Raw genomic sequence first — 13,292 nt, forward strand, 5'->3', positions numbered from 1 at the left:
TTCTGTATACAACTGTCTAACTTTGTAATTAGCCCTCGGGCATGATCTTGCAATAAAATTTCATTATTGATTATTGTTGGAGACTTTAACACCATATTGATCTCGGGAATTGACAGAGCTGGGTATCAAGCTTCCATTTACCACCCAAACTGTCGTACTGCTAGCTATTAGCTCTTTATGCGGTAAGTACGTGGCGTCACTGACGGCAAGTAGTGACTGAGTTTATGTTCTAGAACAGCTTTAGGTGTCCGGGGGAGGGGGGCGTTTCGATTTGAATGTTTTTTGATGCCTGAGCTAAATCGTGGATGTTTCGTCATAAAAATCGAGTAAATCTAGTAGGTATACAAGAAAGTTCTAGTTAATGGAACCCCCTCCCTCAATCGCGTAATGTGTGCACAAGGGGCGCAACCTGCCGTCAAAAAGCGGCACTGCAGCCATACAAAGTCATTCCTAATAAAGTTTCATAATTGATTATTGTTGGAGACTTTAACACCATATTGATCTCGGGAATTGACAGAGCTGGGCATCAAGCTTCCGTTTACCACCCAAACTGTCGTACTGCTAGCTATTAGCTCTTTATGCGGTAAGTACATTTTATGCAGAATGCAAAAATAATGAGACAGCACAAAAACAAAACAAGATGGGTAAAAGAAACAAGATGGCTAAGTTTTTGCCTTGCCGCGCTAGCGGCAAGGCCTTATGCCAGCGTTCTTCCATGGATCCATGGATCAATAGACGGACCTTTTAACCCAGCCCTTCCAAAGCCCCTTCCAAAGGCCCTTCTTTCCTTGCCGAGTTTCATAACTTAGTTAGACAATGGTACATTCCAGGCGAGTATTAAAACTCTCTTCTAGACGCATGTTACTGTATGTGGTCCAGCGTAATAAATCTACGCTTTAACTCACCATGTTACATAAAGATATATCACAAATTGCATCAGAAGGAACTTATTTTGTAATGAAAAATAAAATGCATATTTATTGTGGGTCAAAAAGTTTTACAGAACCTGTTTAATGTGCCAATAATTCATCTGACATAAATTATGATAATGAGGTAAATTTCCAATATCCCCCAATACACTCGGGGATCTTTGCTGCATTTCCTACTGAAGTTGCTAGGTGTCGCTCTCAGCAGTTCCTCGTAAGAGGTGCACATAGAGGTGCACATAGGAACAATATCAACTAGGGGATTAGTAGCCAGGTAAGTACATTTAGTCCTTTTAAAGGCATTTGTGACTATGAATGTCCTTGATAGAGCTTGTATTGTGTGAAAAGAAGATTTGGGACTGGATTGGCACCTGGAGAAGTCACCAAAGCTTTCCGCATGTAGGAACTTGGGTGGGAGGGGGCGACATGTGGAACATGGATTTTTTAAAGCGTAGAATCTTGTCTAACTTACCAAAATAACATAAAATACGCGGCAAGGCACAGCTTTTTTAAAAAGATTTCTTGTTTGAATAGACGCTATTCTAGGACATTGGACTTCAATCAATTATTCACCATTAAATGAAACTTTGTTACTTTAGTTTTGTCAACTACTGTTAATGCAGAAATGTTCGCGGTTTTCGCGGTGACCGCTTTACCGCGAACTTAAAACCACCGCGAAAATTTTTCTATTATGGTATTAGACTGCAGTCTATGGTGTCAACGCGAACTTAAAACCACCGCGAAAAGTCCTTTTTTCCGCTACCGCGAAATTAAATTCCCGCGAACTTACATGCATTTACAGTATATCGTCAGCCTGTAAGATAACACAATTGTTCCACTCGCAGCGAATAAGATGTAGCAACAGTACAACTGCGTGCCTCAAATGGCTATACTAGCAGATGTGAAGAACCAACTATGCGCTGGAATGAATTATTTGAACTGAACTGATATTAAACATGATACAGTTTAAAATGTTCCATATGATGCTACTGAATGCTATTTACTCTTGTATACCGGGGTGTTACGCTGTGGCTTTACCTAAATGCACTCACCTCTGTAGTTTCCCGCTTTGCTTATTTACTGAAAACTTTAGAACACTTTGGCTGTTGCCCGTTTTGTTTGTTTAGAACAATAAGAAGTATTCTTTTCCGTAAGTTTTGTATACTTTTATTTTCTATTACTGATGAAAAAACAGCGGATGCTGTTTGAAACGTCTAATAAATCATATATCTATATTCAGCAGTGAAGACTGATTTAACTACATATATGTATTACTTTTATGTATGCCAAATTTACAACAAAATGACATACTAATGCTTTGTACATGCAATGACAAAGAAAAGTTATAAATACACAGCGCAATACATTAATATACACTTATGCATAGGTCATACACATAACTTAACTTAAATCACACCTGCCACATATAGTATAGCATTAAAATTGACAAATACATACACTTAGCATACAGTTCGTGTGGAGTGTGAACCATAAACTATTAGTGAACATAACCTTGAAGAACAACAACTATCATGACTTCCCAAAGTTCCGGCAAAATGACTGCATATCCATCCAACTGTCCTTGGAGTAGTCAAAAGCAGTTCGAGTACTTTAAAATACGGCACTAAGTTTTGTACTCAAAGAACCCCGATACCTACCGCTAGGTGCACTCTCACTGCACATGCTATGACGGCTACGACGAAACATCCACGATTTAGTTAAGGCATCAAAAACATTCAAATCGAAACGCCCCCCTCCCCCGACCGCCTAAAGCTGTTCTAGAACCCAAAGTCAGTCACTTCTTGCCGTCAGTGACGTCACGTTACGTCACAGCGCAACAAGAGTTGTAAACACATCGGCGAAAGTCACCTTGAAGAGAGGACGTCTACGTCGCATCTCTCAACCATTGCCCCGCGATTTTCTCAGAAAACTCAATAAAGATTTCATTTTTTCTAAAGTTCATTTTACAGCACAGTAGTCGAGACCGCAGGGCTACAGGTGAGACCCTTATTTGTTGTTGGTTTGTTGTTATCTATGAAAAATGTACATATATTACATACAGATATTGGCATTGCGAGCAGGCCCCGCTTTAACCATGTTGCTGCGACGCGCTGTCGGGACGTACAACTGTGTTATCGCACGTCATATTTCCACAAGTGAGCATGATACCAGTATATACATAGGTAGATACTAAGACGTTTCGTTTATATATGCGAATCAAAGTCTCGAAAATCGCAATTTGTTGAAGAAACATGTAGTACTCTGAACCTTTTAAATGTGGTAGAACTGCAAGCGCGGCGATCGTAGTAAACATCAACGAACATCAACCAACTCCAGGTAGGTACAGCTAGCGCGGGTTATGAACGCCTCTTAAAGTGGAAATTGATTAAAAATGAGGATATCAGGGATTGAATTAGTGGGTTAAGTTTTGCGTTTCATGTGTAAGAAACAAGGTGCTGTGCCATCCTGTTACGGCAGGTGGTGACACACCGGCCAGAGCATAGATAAACAGGCGTTCGAATGACGAACGCTGTTCAAAGCGATTATCATAATTTCAACAGCCCGTTTTGTACTTACGTATTTGATTGCAACTCAATAAATATATTTGAGCAGATTCTAAGAATAGAGTTGTATATATACATTTAGATAGTAAGAACTGACAGTGTATTCGAGCCCCTAGCCAAGTTTTCCAAAGTCGAAAAAAAAAAAGATTTGAAAGAACAACAACCAAGAGATTTTGTTTGGTAACGTTATAGCATATTCTGTGTGTACAGTCATTTATTTAACTTTCAATTTCACAATGAGAACGATTTTTTCGCCCAACGTTTTTCGAATGCTCGCATCAGTATTGGGATATCCAGAGGATTTAATCCATATAATCAAATAAACATGGCCTGACTTCAAACCAACAGTCTAACTGAAATGCTTTCTATACCTGGAACAAAAAAAACAAAAAAACTGCGACATAAATAACTTTGTCTCCGGATGTCTTTGCAACTATTTTAAGATCCTTTCTTTTGGGTCTCCGCCAGTTTGCCTGTTTGTGGATTATAACTTGATATAACTTGATCTTTGACTCACAAAGCTGAGACTTGTACAGTGTAACGTCGATACTATCAACCGACAAGCCTTGTCACGTGCTTTCAGCATGCTGATCACGTGTTTACGTGTGCCGGCTCACGTGCCTTCTGCGTGATCATGCTGGAGTTAGTCTTTATTCACCTGTAATGAGTTGAGTTCAAGTGACTTGAAACGTTATTAGATTTAGTAGCAAATCCTAAATCCTTCTTTTTTCAAGATCTAACAACTAGACTTACTCGATTTGTATGAAACGAATCATCCACGATTTAGTCCAGGTGAATCAAAAACATTCAAATCGAAACGCACACCCCCTCCCCCCGCCGCCTAAAGCTGTTCTAGAACCAAATGTCCATCTTCACTTTTTGCCGTTAGTGACGTCAATTGCAAGTTACGTCACAGCGCAACAATAGTCGTAAACAATTCACCGCGAGTCACCTTGAAGAGAGGACGCCATCGTCGCATCTCTCGCTCATCGCCGCAATTTTCTCAGAAAACTAAATAAAGATTCAGTACTTTTCTAACCGTTCTTTTTACAGCGCAGTAGTCGAGACCACAGGGCTTCAGGTGAGACACTCATTTGTTGTTGTTTTGCTGTTATCTATAAAAATGTACATATATTACATACAGATATTAGCACTGCGAGCAGGCCCCGCTATAACCATGTTGCTGCGACGCGCTGCCGGGACGTACAATTGTTTTATCGCACTTCATATTTTTCACACGTTACCACGAAAGTAGTAGGTAAATCCGTGGAAATTTTTTGGTTCAAATCAAAGTCGTGAACAGTATGCTGTGCAAAGAACAAAACATCTAAATGTGATATTCATAATTGTGAGCGCGATGAATGTTCAATACATTAGCAAGCGTAGAAAACATCAGCGAACATCAACCAACTCAAGGTAGGGACAACTCGCGCCGGTTATGAAATCATATACAAGTAAGTATTCATTTTATAGGATATCAGGGATTGAATCACTACTAGGTTAAGTTTTGCGTTTTAGGTTGACGACATCATCTGAAGTACCGTCTTGTTACGGCAGGTGGCGCCTCATGGCGACACTTTGCGTTGAGGGCATAGAATAATGTTTTGGCGTTCTGTAAGCCGACGAACAAAATAAAATCTTCTTTAGTGTCTCCGTTTGAATACCGCGTGGTTTACTAGAGTAGCGCTATCTGATTAATTCACTAGCAAACGAAGATTTTGTTCTTCTTCTACTAGTGAAATAATGAGATAGAAGGTACATGTTGTACAAGGATGTTATTTGATATAGCCTCCTTGAAGGGTACTATCTCATCTTCTAGTGAAATAATGAAATAGAAGTGTGCTATCTCATTAATTCACTTGTAGAGGATTGAATTGATTGACACATGAGACAGGCTGGTGCCATAATGCGACTCCGTTTGTACAAATTGTTTTCACAGGTTTAGTTATGTTTTTATGATATTGAAGCGAAAGAATGAGAGAGGTATCTAGTTTCATATATCAGATACGTTGTCAGGCAGTAGGATATGTGTAGATATGAAACATCCATATCATTATGATTATATTTCTAGTGGGAACTCTACTTTACTCTGTACACATTGAAACAGAGATGCATGTTTGTGTGTGTGTAACGGGGGCCGCCCTAAGATGGTTCCTGCCCTAAGATGCCACGGATTTTTTGCTGATCTTATTATGCATACGTACGCCGTGTTTGTTGCCACTGACTATGATGATTAGAAAGGTAAATAAACCAAGTCCAAACAAACAGCTTTTTTTTCTATTAAAAAATGCTTACACATATTCACTTCCCTTCTTTTTTGAAGACAGAATTTTCACAATCATGTTGGTAGCGCCGAATCACTGTGGTCACCTGTTACTAGGTATTGGTGGCTCGTGTCCCTGAATATACAACCAGTACAAAACAGCCAGACAACTGCCATACTTATAAGAATTAAAGCTTCACAAAACACTATAAACATTGGTCTTCAAATATTTGTTGAGTAAAAGACTGGCCATAGAAAAAACAACATAAGCATCACCGCCGTTGTGTTCCCCAGGGAGTGTGGCCCCGCAGGTGGCAGACGAGCAAACGCCCAAGATATTTGTTATTGTAACAAATGATTCGTGCCCTCTATAATTATGAAACTTCACAGAGTGATGTCGAATGTGTTTCCCAATACGTGCACAATTTTTTTAATTTTTTTTTTGTTGTTGTGATTTTGGCGTTGTCGTTTTTCGTAATGATTTTGTTAGTCGGGCCGCCGCATGCAGTCCGTTTCCCCCATTTCCCATGAAAACACGACCTGGATTGTGATAGAATCAGCCTTTCTCGCGGAAGACAAGAAGTACACACAATCACAATTCTACTGTCAAAAGAAAGCTAATATATCATTAGATCAGAAGTTTTACTTATGTTTATCTAAATTGGTCACCAGCTTCCGAAGAGAGCAAATTACAAAAGCGTGACAAGTTAGGGCGCACTGTCTAACGCAGCCCAAAATCAGCCCAAAAATGTTTGCCAGTTGTAACGCAGAGGTTGAAGGGTTCATGAACCGTATGAATGCATTATCTATTCAAGTATGGTCTTTAGATGAATGTGTTAAAAATTCATTGATCAAAACTTGACCACTCCTTGGAAACTAGTGATGGAGCGCCGTGAGTTCGAGCGCGTAAAAATACGCAGCATCTTAGGGCGGCCCCCGTTATGTGATTTTTATCACCACATTTAGTTGCAGCAATCGTTTTTTTAGAGTAAGTTTTATGGATTGTGGATGATTTCGGTACAAAATATTGTTACCCTATAGCGATGGTTGATATATAACAAAGACACGTGAAAATATATCACGAGAAACTCATGTGCACCTGCAGTCACAAAGCCACTGGGTCGTGACGTTGGTGTGGTACCAGAAACAACCGTCAGGGAGCGTTATTTCTTCCGAACAACATCAAGATCAACATCACCATGTCTTCCTACTCCAGCCGTGACACTGATCAACCATAGCTGTAGATTAGGTCTGTCTAGAAATCAAACCTTCACTTTTTATCAATTAATAATTTGAATTTAAACGCGTGCATGATACAATGCGCTAGGCGGAAATATAAATAGTTTTTCCCGCAAATTATTTGCATCGTACTGCTCGAGCAAGAAGTAATTATTTTTTTCTCCCTCTCCGAAAGACAACGTCAGCTCGCCACAAGCAGCTTCGGTAGACTTCGGCAGACTTCGGCCATCCTCGTCAATCCCCGCCTACCACCATCACCGACGAGAGCCGAGTTCGTCAGTCTGCAGCAAACCAAACACTTTTTAACGTAGTCTATGCATCAATTGTTAAGTTGTTTTAAAAAGGTGCAAAAATCAGAAGAAAAAATTAATACTGTAGAAGATAAGTTGGATGTTAGTGCTAGTAGTGCTAACAGTAGTGCTGGGATAGGTTCCACAGTAAGCGTTGCGCAAAAGGAGCAAACATCAGAAGAGAAAATGAATACTGTGGAAGATAAGTTAGAAGTTAGTGCTAGTAGTGCTAGCAGTAGTGCCGGGCTAGGTCCCACACTAAGCGTTGCGCCCCCCTCCCCTGCGCAGTCGAACACAGATGTATCAAAATATGCAGAGGAACTGATCAAAGACCCAACAGTCCTCCGCAGTGCGACCAGCGTCAGCAAGATGTTCAAAGGTGGCTCCAACAACAACGTCACAACCATTTTTGCCAAAAACCTTATCGAATCCGCCACTTCAGACCTACTGATTGAAATTGAATCTTGCTCGTCTATGTCCAGCGGCAGCTGTGAGTCAGGTATGGACATGATGGATTCTGTCCTTGACATAACCGGACTCATCCACGCCGAGAAAAACCGAATCAAGGGCGAGTGCTCACGAGAAGACCTCGGTCTCCTCTCGCAGATCACGAAGTTCAAGCCGATCTCTCGTGAAACGACGGAGACTCACCAGAGGGAGAGCACACAAGAGCTCGTGCACAGGCGCGACTCCCAGGGTGCAACAACAGAGCATCTCCACAAAAGTCAGTCGATAACTACGATGGCCGATGTGAGACAAGGGAAGATCCGGACAGCATCTGGAAAGACGCTGCGGATCAGATGCTCCAAGACGAACGAAATCCTCCGCCAGAAGATGATCTACAACGCCAGACAGGAGTTGGCGCCTCCGAAAAAGAAGAAGTTCAAAACTATCGCTAAGGCGATCGCCTGGACCATGAGAAACAGATTGGCGTTCATGAAGGGCGATGCCCCCAAAACTAAGGAACAGGAGGAAGAGGAGAAGATACAGAAGCTGGCAAAGATCTTCACCACAAACGTCATCAAAGGCGCAGTCAAGAAGTATGAGTTGGAAGAAAGGCAGGAGGCTATAAGGAAAGAAAGACGCCGTCGAGCCAACCGGAGAAAATTCACAACCACCGCAAACTTCTTCGGGGAGTTAGAGGACTTTCCCGACCCTAGGCCGTGGGTTAAGAAGTTTGATAAGAACCACAACCCGAACAACAAGGCGCTGGCATACTGGGTCCGAGAGATCCAAAGGCAGGTGATGGTGCACGAGTTAGGCCCGCCCCCACCTGGCCTGGACCTATCCTGCAGCAACCTCTCCCTCAGGCACTCCAAACACTCCGATCTCAAGATGGCGTGTCATGCGGAGACCGAAGAGGAACCAACCATCTTCAGCGGGCGAAAGAACTCCAGTGTCTACTTCGCAGGCACTCCTCAAGTCCGCGAAGAGGATAAGCTCAGCATGGCTGTTGGAGGGGCACCGGAGGCCCTGCACTTCACCTCTCAGTCCAGTGCCGTGTCGCAGAAGAGCACTGTGACCAAATACGGGAAAGGCAAGAAGAAAGACACGGCTTCTCTGGAGACCAGTCAGGCGGTGAGGAAGACAACACTTGCGTTCACCCCTCCGCCTCCTCCTCCCCCACTGCCAGGCTGTCTCCCAGGAGGCAGTGCGCCAGCACAGGCCGCTCCTGTTGTATACACGACACAGACGGCAGAGGTGGGACAGCGCGCCACCGTCAGTTCCCGAGAGCAAGATGGTACCGAGGTGTCCACTGAGACTGCTACAATGGCAACCATGATGGAAGCCCAGTTCGCTGCACCGCCGGCAGCTCCCCCTCTTCCTCCCCCTGACTACTATCTGTTGGGCGGTGACGAGTCGGACGACGAGATGCCGAAGGAACAGGCACCACCGCCGGAGGCTGCCAGGCCGTATGTCCCGCCGAACTACCTGGGTCGGTTTCAGAGCCAGGGCTTCAGGCACGTCGAGTTCAACCCCTCCCCGCGAGGCAGCGCTAGTCCTGTTGGCAGGGACCGCACAAGCCAGGGAGTCCCAGACACGGCCCTTACAACAGCCTTGCGTGATGTTGGAGAGAGCAGGGACGCAACACATGGCATGATGCAACCTCGAAGGGACAGTCTTGCCTTCCGACTGCAGTCCCAGGCGACGCAGCTGAAGCACTCTACCACTGTGAGGAGGAAGACGTCTACAGGGGAGACGGAAGACACTGCCGAGGCATCGCACATGGTCGCCACAGTTCAGGCCGACAGAGTCCCATCACCGCCGCCCCTGCCGTCCTTTGGCCTGGGTTTATTATCTGCACACCCAATGTCCATGTCTCCTTTATCATCGGTGACGCTGGGCCAAGCATTGCATGATGCAATGGGAAGAAGGGATCACGTGATGCCCGGGCACATGCAGTCCAGCTCACCTGGAAACGATAGTTTGTCCTTCCGGCTTCAGTCCCAGGCAACCAACTTGAAACACTCTACCACTGTGAGGAGGAAGACGTCTACAGGGGAGACTGAGGACACGGCAGAAGCATCGCACATGGTCGCGACTGTCCAGGCTGAGCGTATCCCGACTCCACCGCCGATGCCGGCTTTCGGCCTTGGTGCACATGCCCAGATAGCGCCACCGGCTGGACTAGCACTTCCCAGTGCTGCGCCAACTATGGGTCTGCTGTCACACAGCTCTGCCGCACCTGCCTTGCCCATGCCACTCTTGTCTCAAGGCCATGGACAAGGAGGAGGTACCTTCATGCGAAGTACTACAGCTTCCAACAAAATGACGCACAAGACTAAGGTCACGAAGGGTGATGAAACAGTAGAGAATGTGGCAGAGGCCAGCGAAACCGTGGGTACAATGGAGGTTGGCCATATCCCTGAACCGCCACCACTCCCGACCCGAGAGCAGCTGAGGCGCCCAAGTCTTCCAGGAGCCACACCACACTTCATGATGCATGGGGCAGGATTCGGACGAGTCCCCTCGCCCCCGGCTTTACCACCTATGGAGTTACTGTTGTCTGGAATCTCAGGTGGATTCGGACAAGTCCCCTTGCCCCCGGCTTTGCCACCTATGGAGCTACTAATGGCCGGAATCTCAGGTGGATTCGGACGAGTCCCCTCGCCCCCGGCTTTGCCACCTATGGAGCTACTGATGGCCGGAATCTCAGGTGGATTCGGGCGGCCTCAGCAAAACATGGCGGTACAGATGGCAGGACCATCGGCTCTGTCAGCCCCTCAGTCCTCACTCTTGTCTCAAGGCCATGGACAAGGAGGAGGTACCTTCATGCGGAGCACTACCGCCTCCAACAAAATGACGCACAAGACTAAGGTCACGAAGGGTGATGAAACGGTAGAAAATGTGGCAGAGGCCAGCGAAACCGTTGGTACAATGGAGGTTGGCCATATCCCTGAACCGCCACCACTCCCGACCACAGAGCAGCTGAGGCGCCCGAGTCTTCCACAAGCCACACCACAGCTTAACATGGCGCTACAAATGGCAGGACCTTCGGCTCTAGCAGCCCCTCAGAACCCGGCTTCTTTGATGTCTCCAGGCCATGGACAAGGCGGTGGTACCTTTATGAGGAGCACTACAGCTTCAAACAAAATGACGCACAAGACTAAGGTCACGAAGGGTGATGAAACAGTAGAAAATGTGGCAGAGGCCAGCGAAACCGTGGGTACAATGGAGGTTGGCATTATCCCTGAACCGCCACCACTCCCGACCACAGAGCAGCTGAGGCGCCCAAGTCTTCCAGGAGCCACGCCACACTTCATGATGCATGGGGCAGGATTCGGACGAGTCCCCTCGCCCCCGACTTTGCCACCAATAGAGCTACTGATGGCCGGAATATCAGATATGTCCGGACGGGTTCCCTCTCCTCCTACGCTGCCGCCGATGGAGTTTCTGATGTCCGAAATCAGATATACATCTAGACCCAATCCTCCTGCTTTACCAACAATGGAGTTTCTGATGTCCGGAATCTCAGGATCGCCGCGGCCACTTTTGGATCTGGTGGGATCCGGTCCCATGCAGCCTGAGAAGAGGAAAAAGGGCTCGACGCGCCAAGGGCACCAGGGGAAGCTTTCACTAGCCGATAGTAAAGCAGAAGATGAAGAACCAAGCACTTCTAAGAAATCTAGCGGCAGGCTCACCCCCTCTAAGCTAGTCGGCAAGATCAAAGGTAGCTTCACGAGGGTCAAAAGTTCGATTAAATCGAGGATATCCGGAGAAGAGAGCGACTCAAGCTTCTACTCGGATGACGACTGATTTGTCGACATAAACATATTACCGGCGTGGCAGAAATCTCCACATATATGTTCGTTGTTCACGTTTGATGTTTGGAGTATCAGAAACACAATAAACAATGATGAAAAAGGAAAATGAAAGAATCAACTGCACCTCAGGCTAGAAAGACCTTATTACAACTGCGCAGAGAGGGGACGCAATTCAAGCGTTTTCTGTAAGAGTCAAATAACAATAAGTTGCCAGGTGTCCATAAATATACATGTACGATGGCAATATTTAGTGTTGTAAAGCTATGTGCGCATTGGTCACACATGCTGTCAATACGTATACGTGTTGGTAACGTCACAGTGCGAATTCCCTATATCGGCTTTGAAAGGAAAGTTAATGTAAACCGTTGTATGTGGCTGACCAAAATTATACTAATGTTAACGTTTTTGCAACAGCGTCAATGTCAATACACAACTTAAAATGGATTTTAACGCTTCGTACCTTCCTTGTAAAATCCTTGAGTCAACTACATCACGCCTGGCGATCATGTGTGTGTATATATACTTGTTTAAAATGTACAAATATATCATGTGTGTCTTTGTAAATTGTAAAAAACAGAAAGATGTTTCATCCGGAATAAATCTTCACGCCAATTTGCGCTTGCTTGTCTTACTGTTGATTTGGTTACTTTCGTTGGTAAGTTCTAAAAGTCTCAGAATTAACGTGATGTTTACATGTAAGCGTGTGAGTGTGTTTGTGCGTGTGAATGTGTGTCTGTATTCTAGAGAGTGCAGAGACGAAAATCTATTCATACATAGGATTCGACTACGAGTTAGGCCATGTTGATTTGGGTGACATCCGAGCGTAATTTCCGGCCGTTTCCAGAATAAAAAAAGGTTTCAACCATACTTAAAATCGTACAAAACAGCTTCAGAATAAGCAAATGTATGCGGTGGATTGCAAAAATAAATATCGGAAAACGTATGCAAATGTCATAGAATATTACAAGGTAAAAGAAGATGTGAAAGAACATAAAATGAAGAAGAAATTGTTCGGTATACTATATTCTGTGTGTTCAGTCATTTGTTCAACCTTCCTGGCCATTTTGATTTCATAATGGGGTAGCATTTTTTTGTGAAACTCTTTTTATTCGCACGCTCGCATCAGTTTTGGATTCACAGAGGATGTCATCCATAGGAACAAATTAAAATTGCCTTAGTTATTTCCCTTTCCCTGAGGATGTTGTTTGTCACGTCCATGAAATATTCACTGAGGCTATATTTATCTCCATGAAAATGCATTTTAGGGCAGCGAATGTTAAGGAACCCCGCGGTAGAAATCGGATGGTACCCAGGTTAGTTCTGATATATCTTGTACGTAAAGGATGCTGACTATATACCCTACCAAAATCATATACTGGCCACTGAAAGTGTTTGACGTTGTAACGTATATTCAGAAAACAATCAGTCAACACAAGAACTCGTTGGACTGAATAATTGCGGAACATATGCTGTGACGTTCGGTGCTCTATTCAGAATAATTCCAAACGAACTATAACAACGCCAACATTCGACTTCACTGAAAGATCTTCTTCAAACGATCATGCAATCAGCCAACACATGGATTAGCTTGGATATTATCCGGAAATTAGTTCGCTCTGACGTTAATTATACCCTATATACAGTCGCATACTAGTATCTCTCTGATATTCATTATACACTATATACTGTCGCTTCTGTGCAGTTATAGCAGAAGCGAACATAGGAGCTAACTACTATCACGATGG

At 44.5% G+C, this 13,292-nt stretch overlaps 1 protein-coding gene across 1 annotated transcript; it reads left to right on the top strand.

Annotated features, from left to right (window-relative positions):
• The first annotated feature begins 7,166 nt into the window (after positions 1-7,166).
• On the top strand, positions 7,167-12,163 carry LOC118403720. The gene is made up of 2 exons (XM_035802502.1): positions 7,167-10,442; positions 11,061-12,163. The coding sequence occupies exons 1-2, from the start codon at positions 7,307-7,309 to the stop codon at positions 11,537-11,539; spliced, it is 3,615 nt and encodes a 1,204-aa protein (XP_035658395.1). The 5' UTR covers positions 7,167-7,306; the 3' UTR covers positions 11,540-12,163.
• The last annotated feature ends 1,129 nt before the right edge of the window (positions 12,164-13,292 follow it).

This window comes from Branchiostoma floridae, chromosome 16 (genome assembly GCF_000003815.2).
Source record: "Branchiostoma floridae strain S238N-H82 chromosome 16, Bfl_VNyyK, whole genome shotgun sequence".
Taxonomy (NCBI): domain Eukaryota; kingdom Metazoa; phylum Chordata; class Leptocardii; order Amphioxiformes; family Branchiostomatidae; genus Branchiostoma; species Branchiostoma floridae.

What these genes read in the sequence shown, in the direction of transcription:
- LOC118403720 (XM_035802502.1), top strand. Translation starts at nt 7,307, where the DNA reads ATGCATCAATTGTTAAGTTGTTTTAAAAAGGTGCAAAAATCAGAAGAA. An exon ending in GATGGCCGGAATCTCAGGTG is followed by an intron (nt 10,443 to 11,060) that starts GATTCGGGCGGC and finishes TGCATGGGGCAG; the next exon opens with GATTCGGACGAGTCCCCTCG.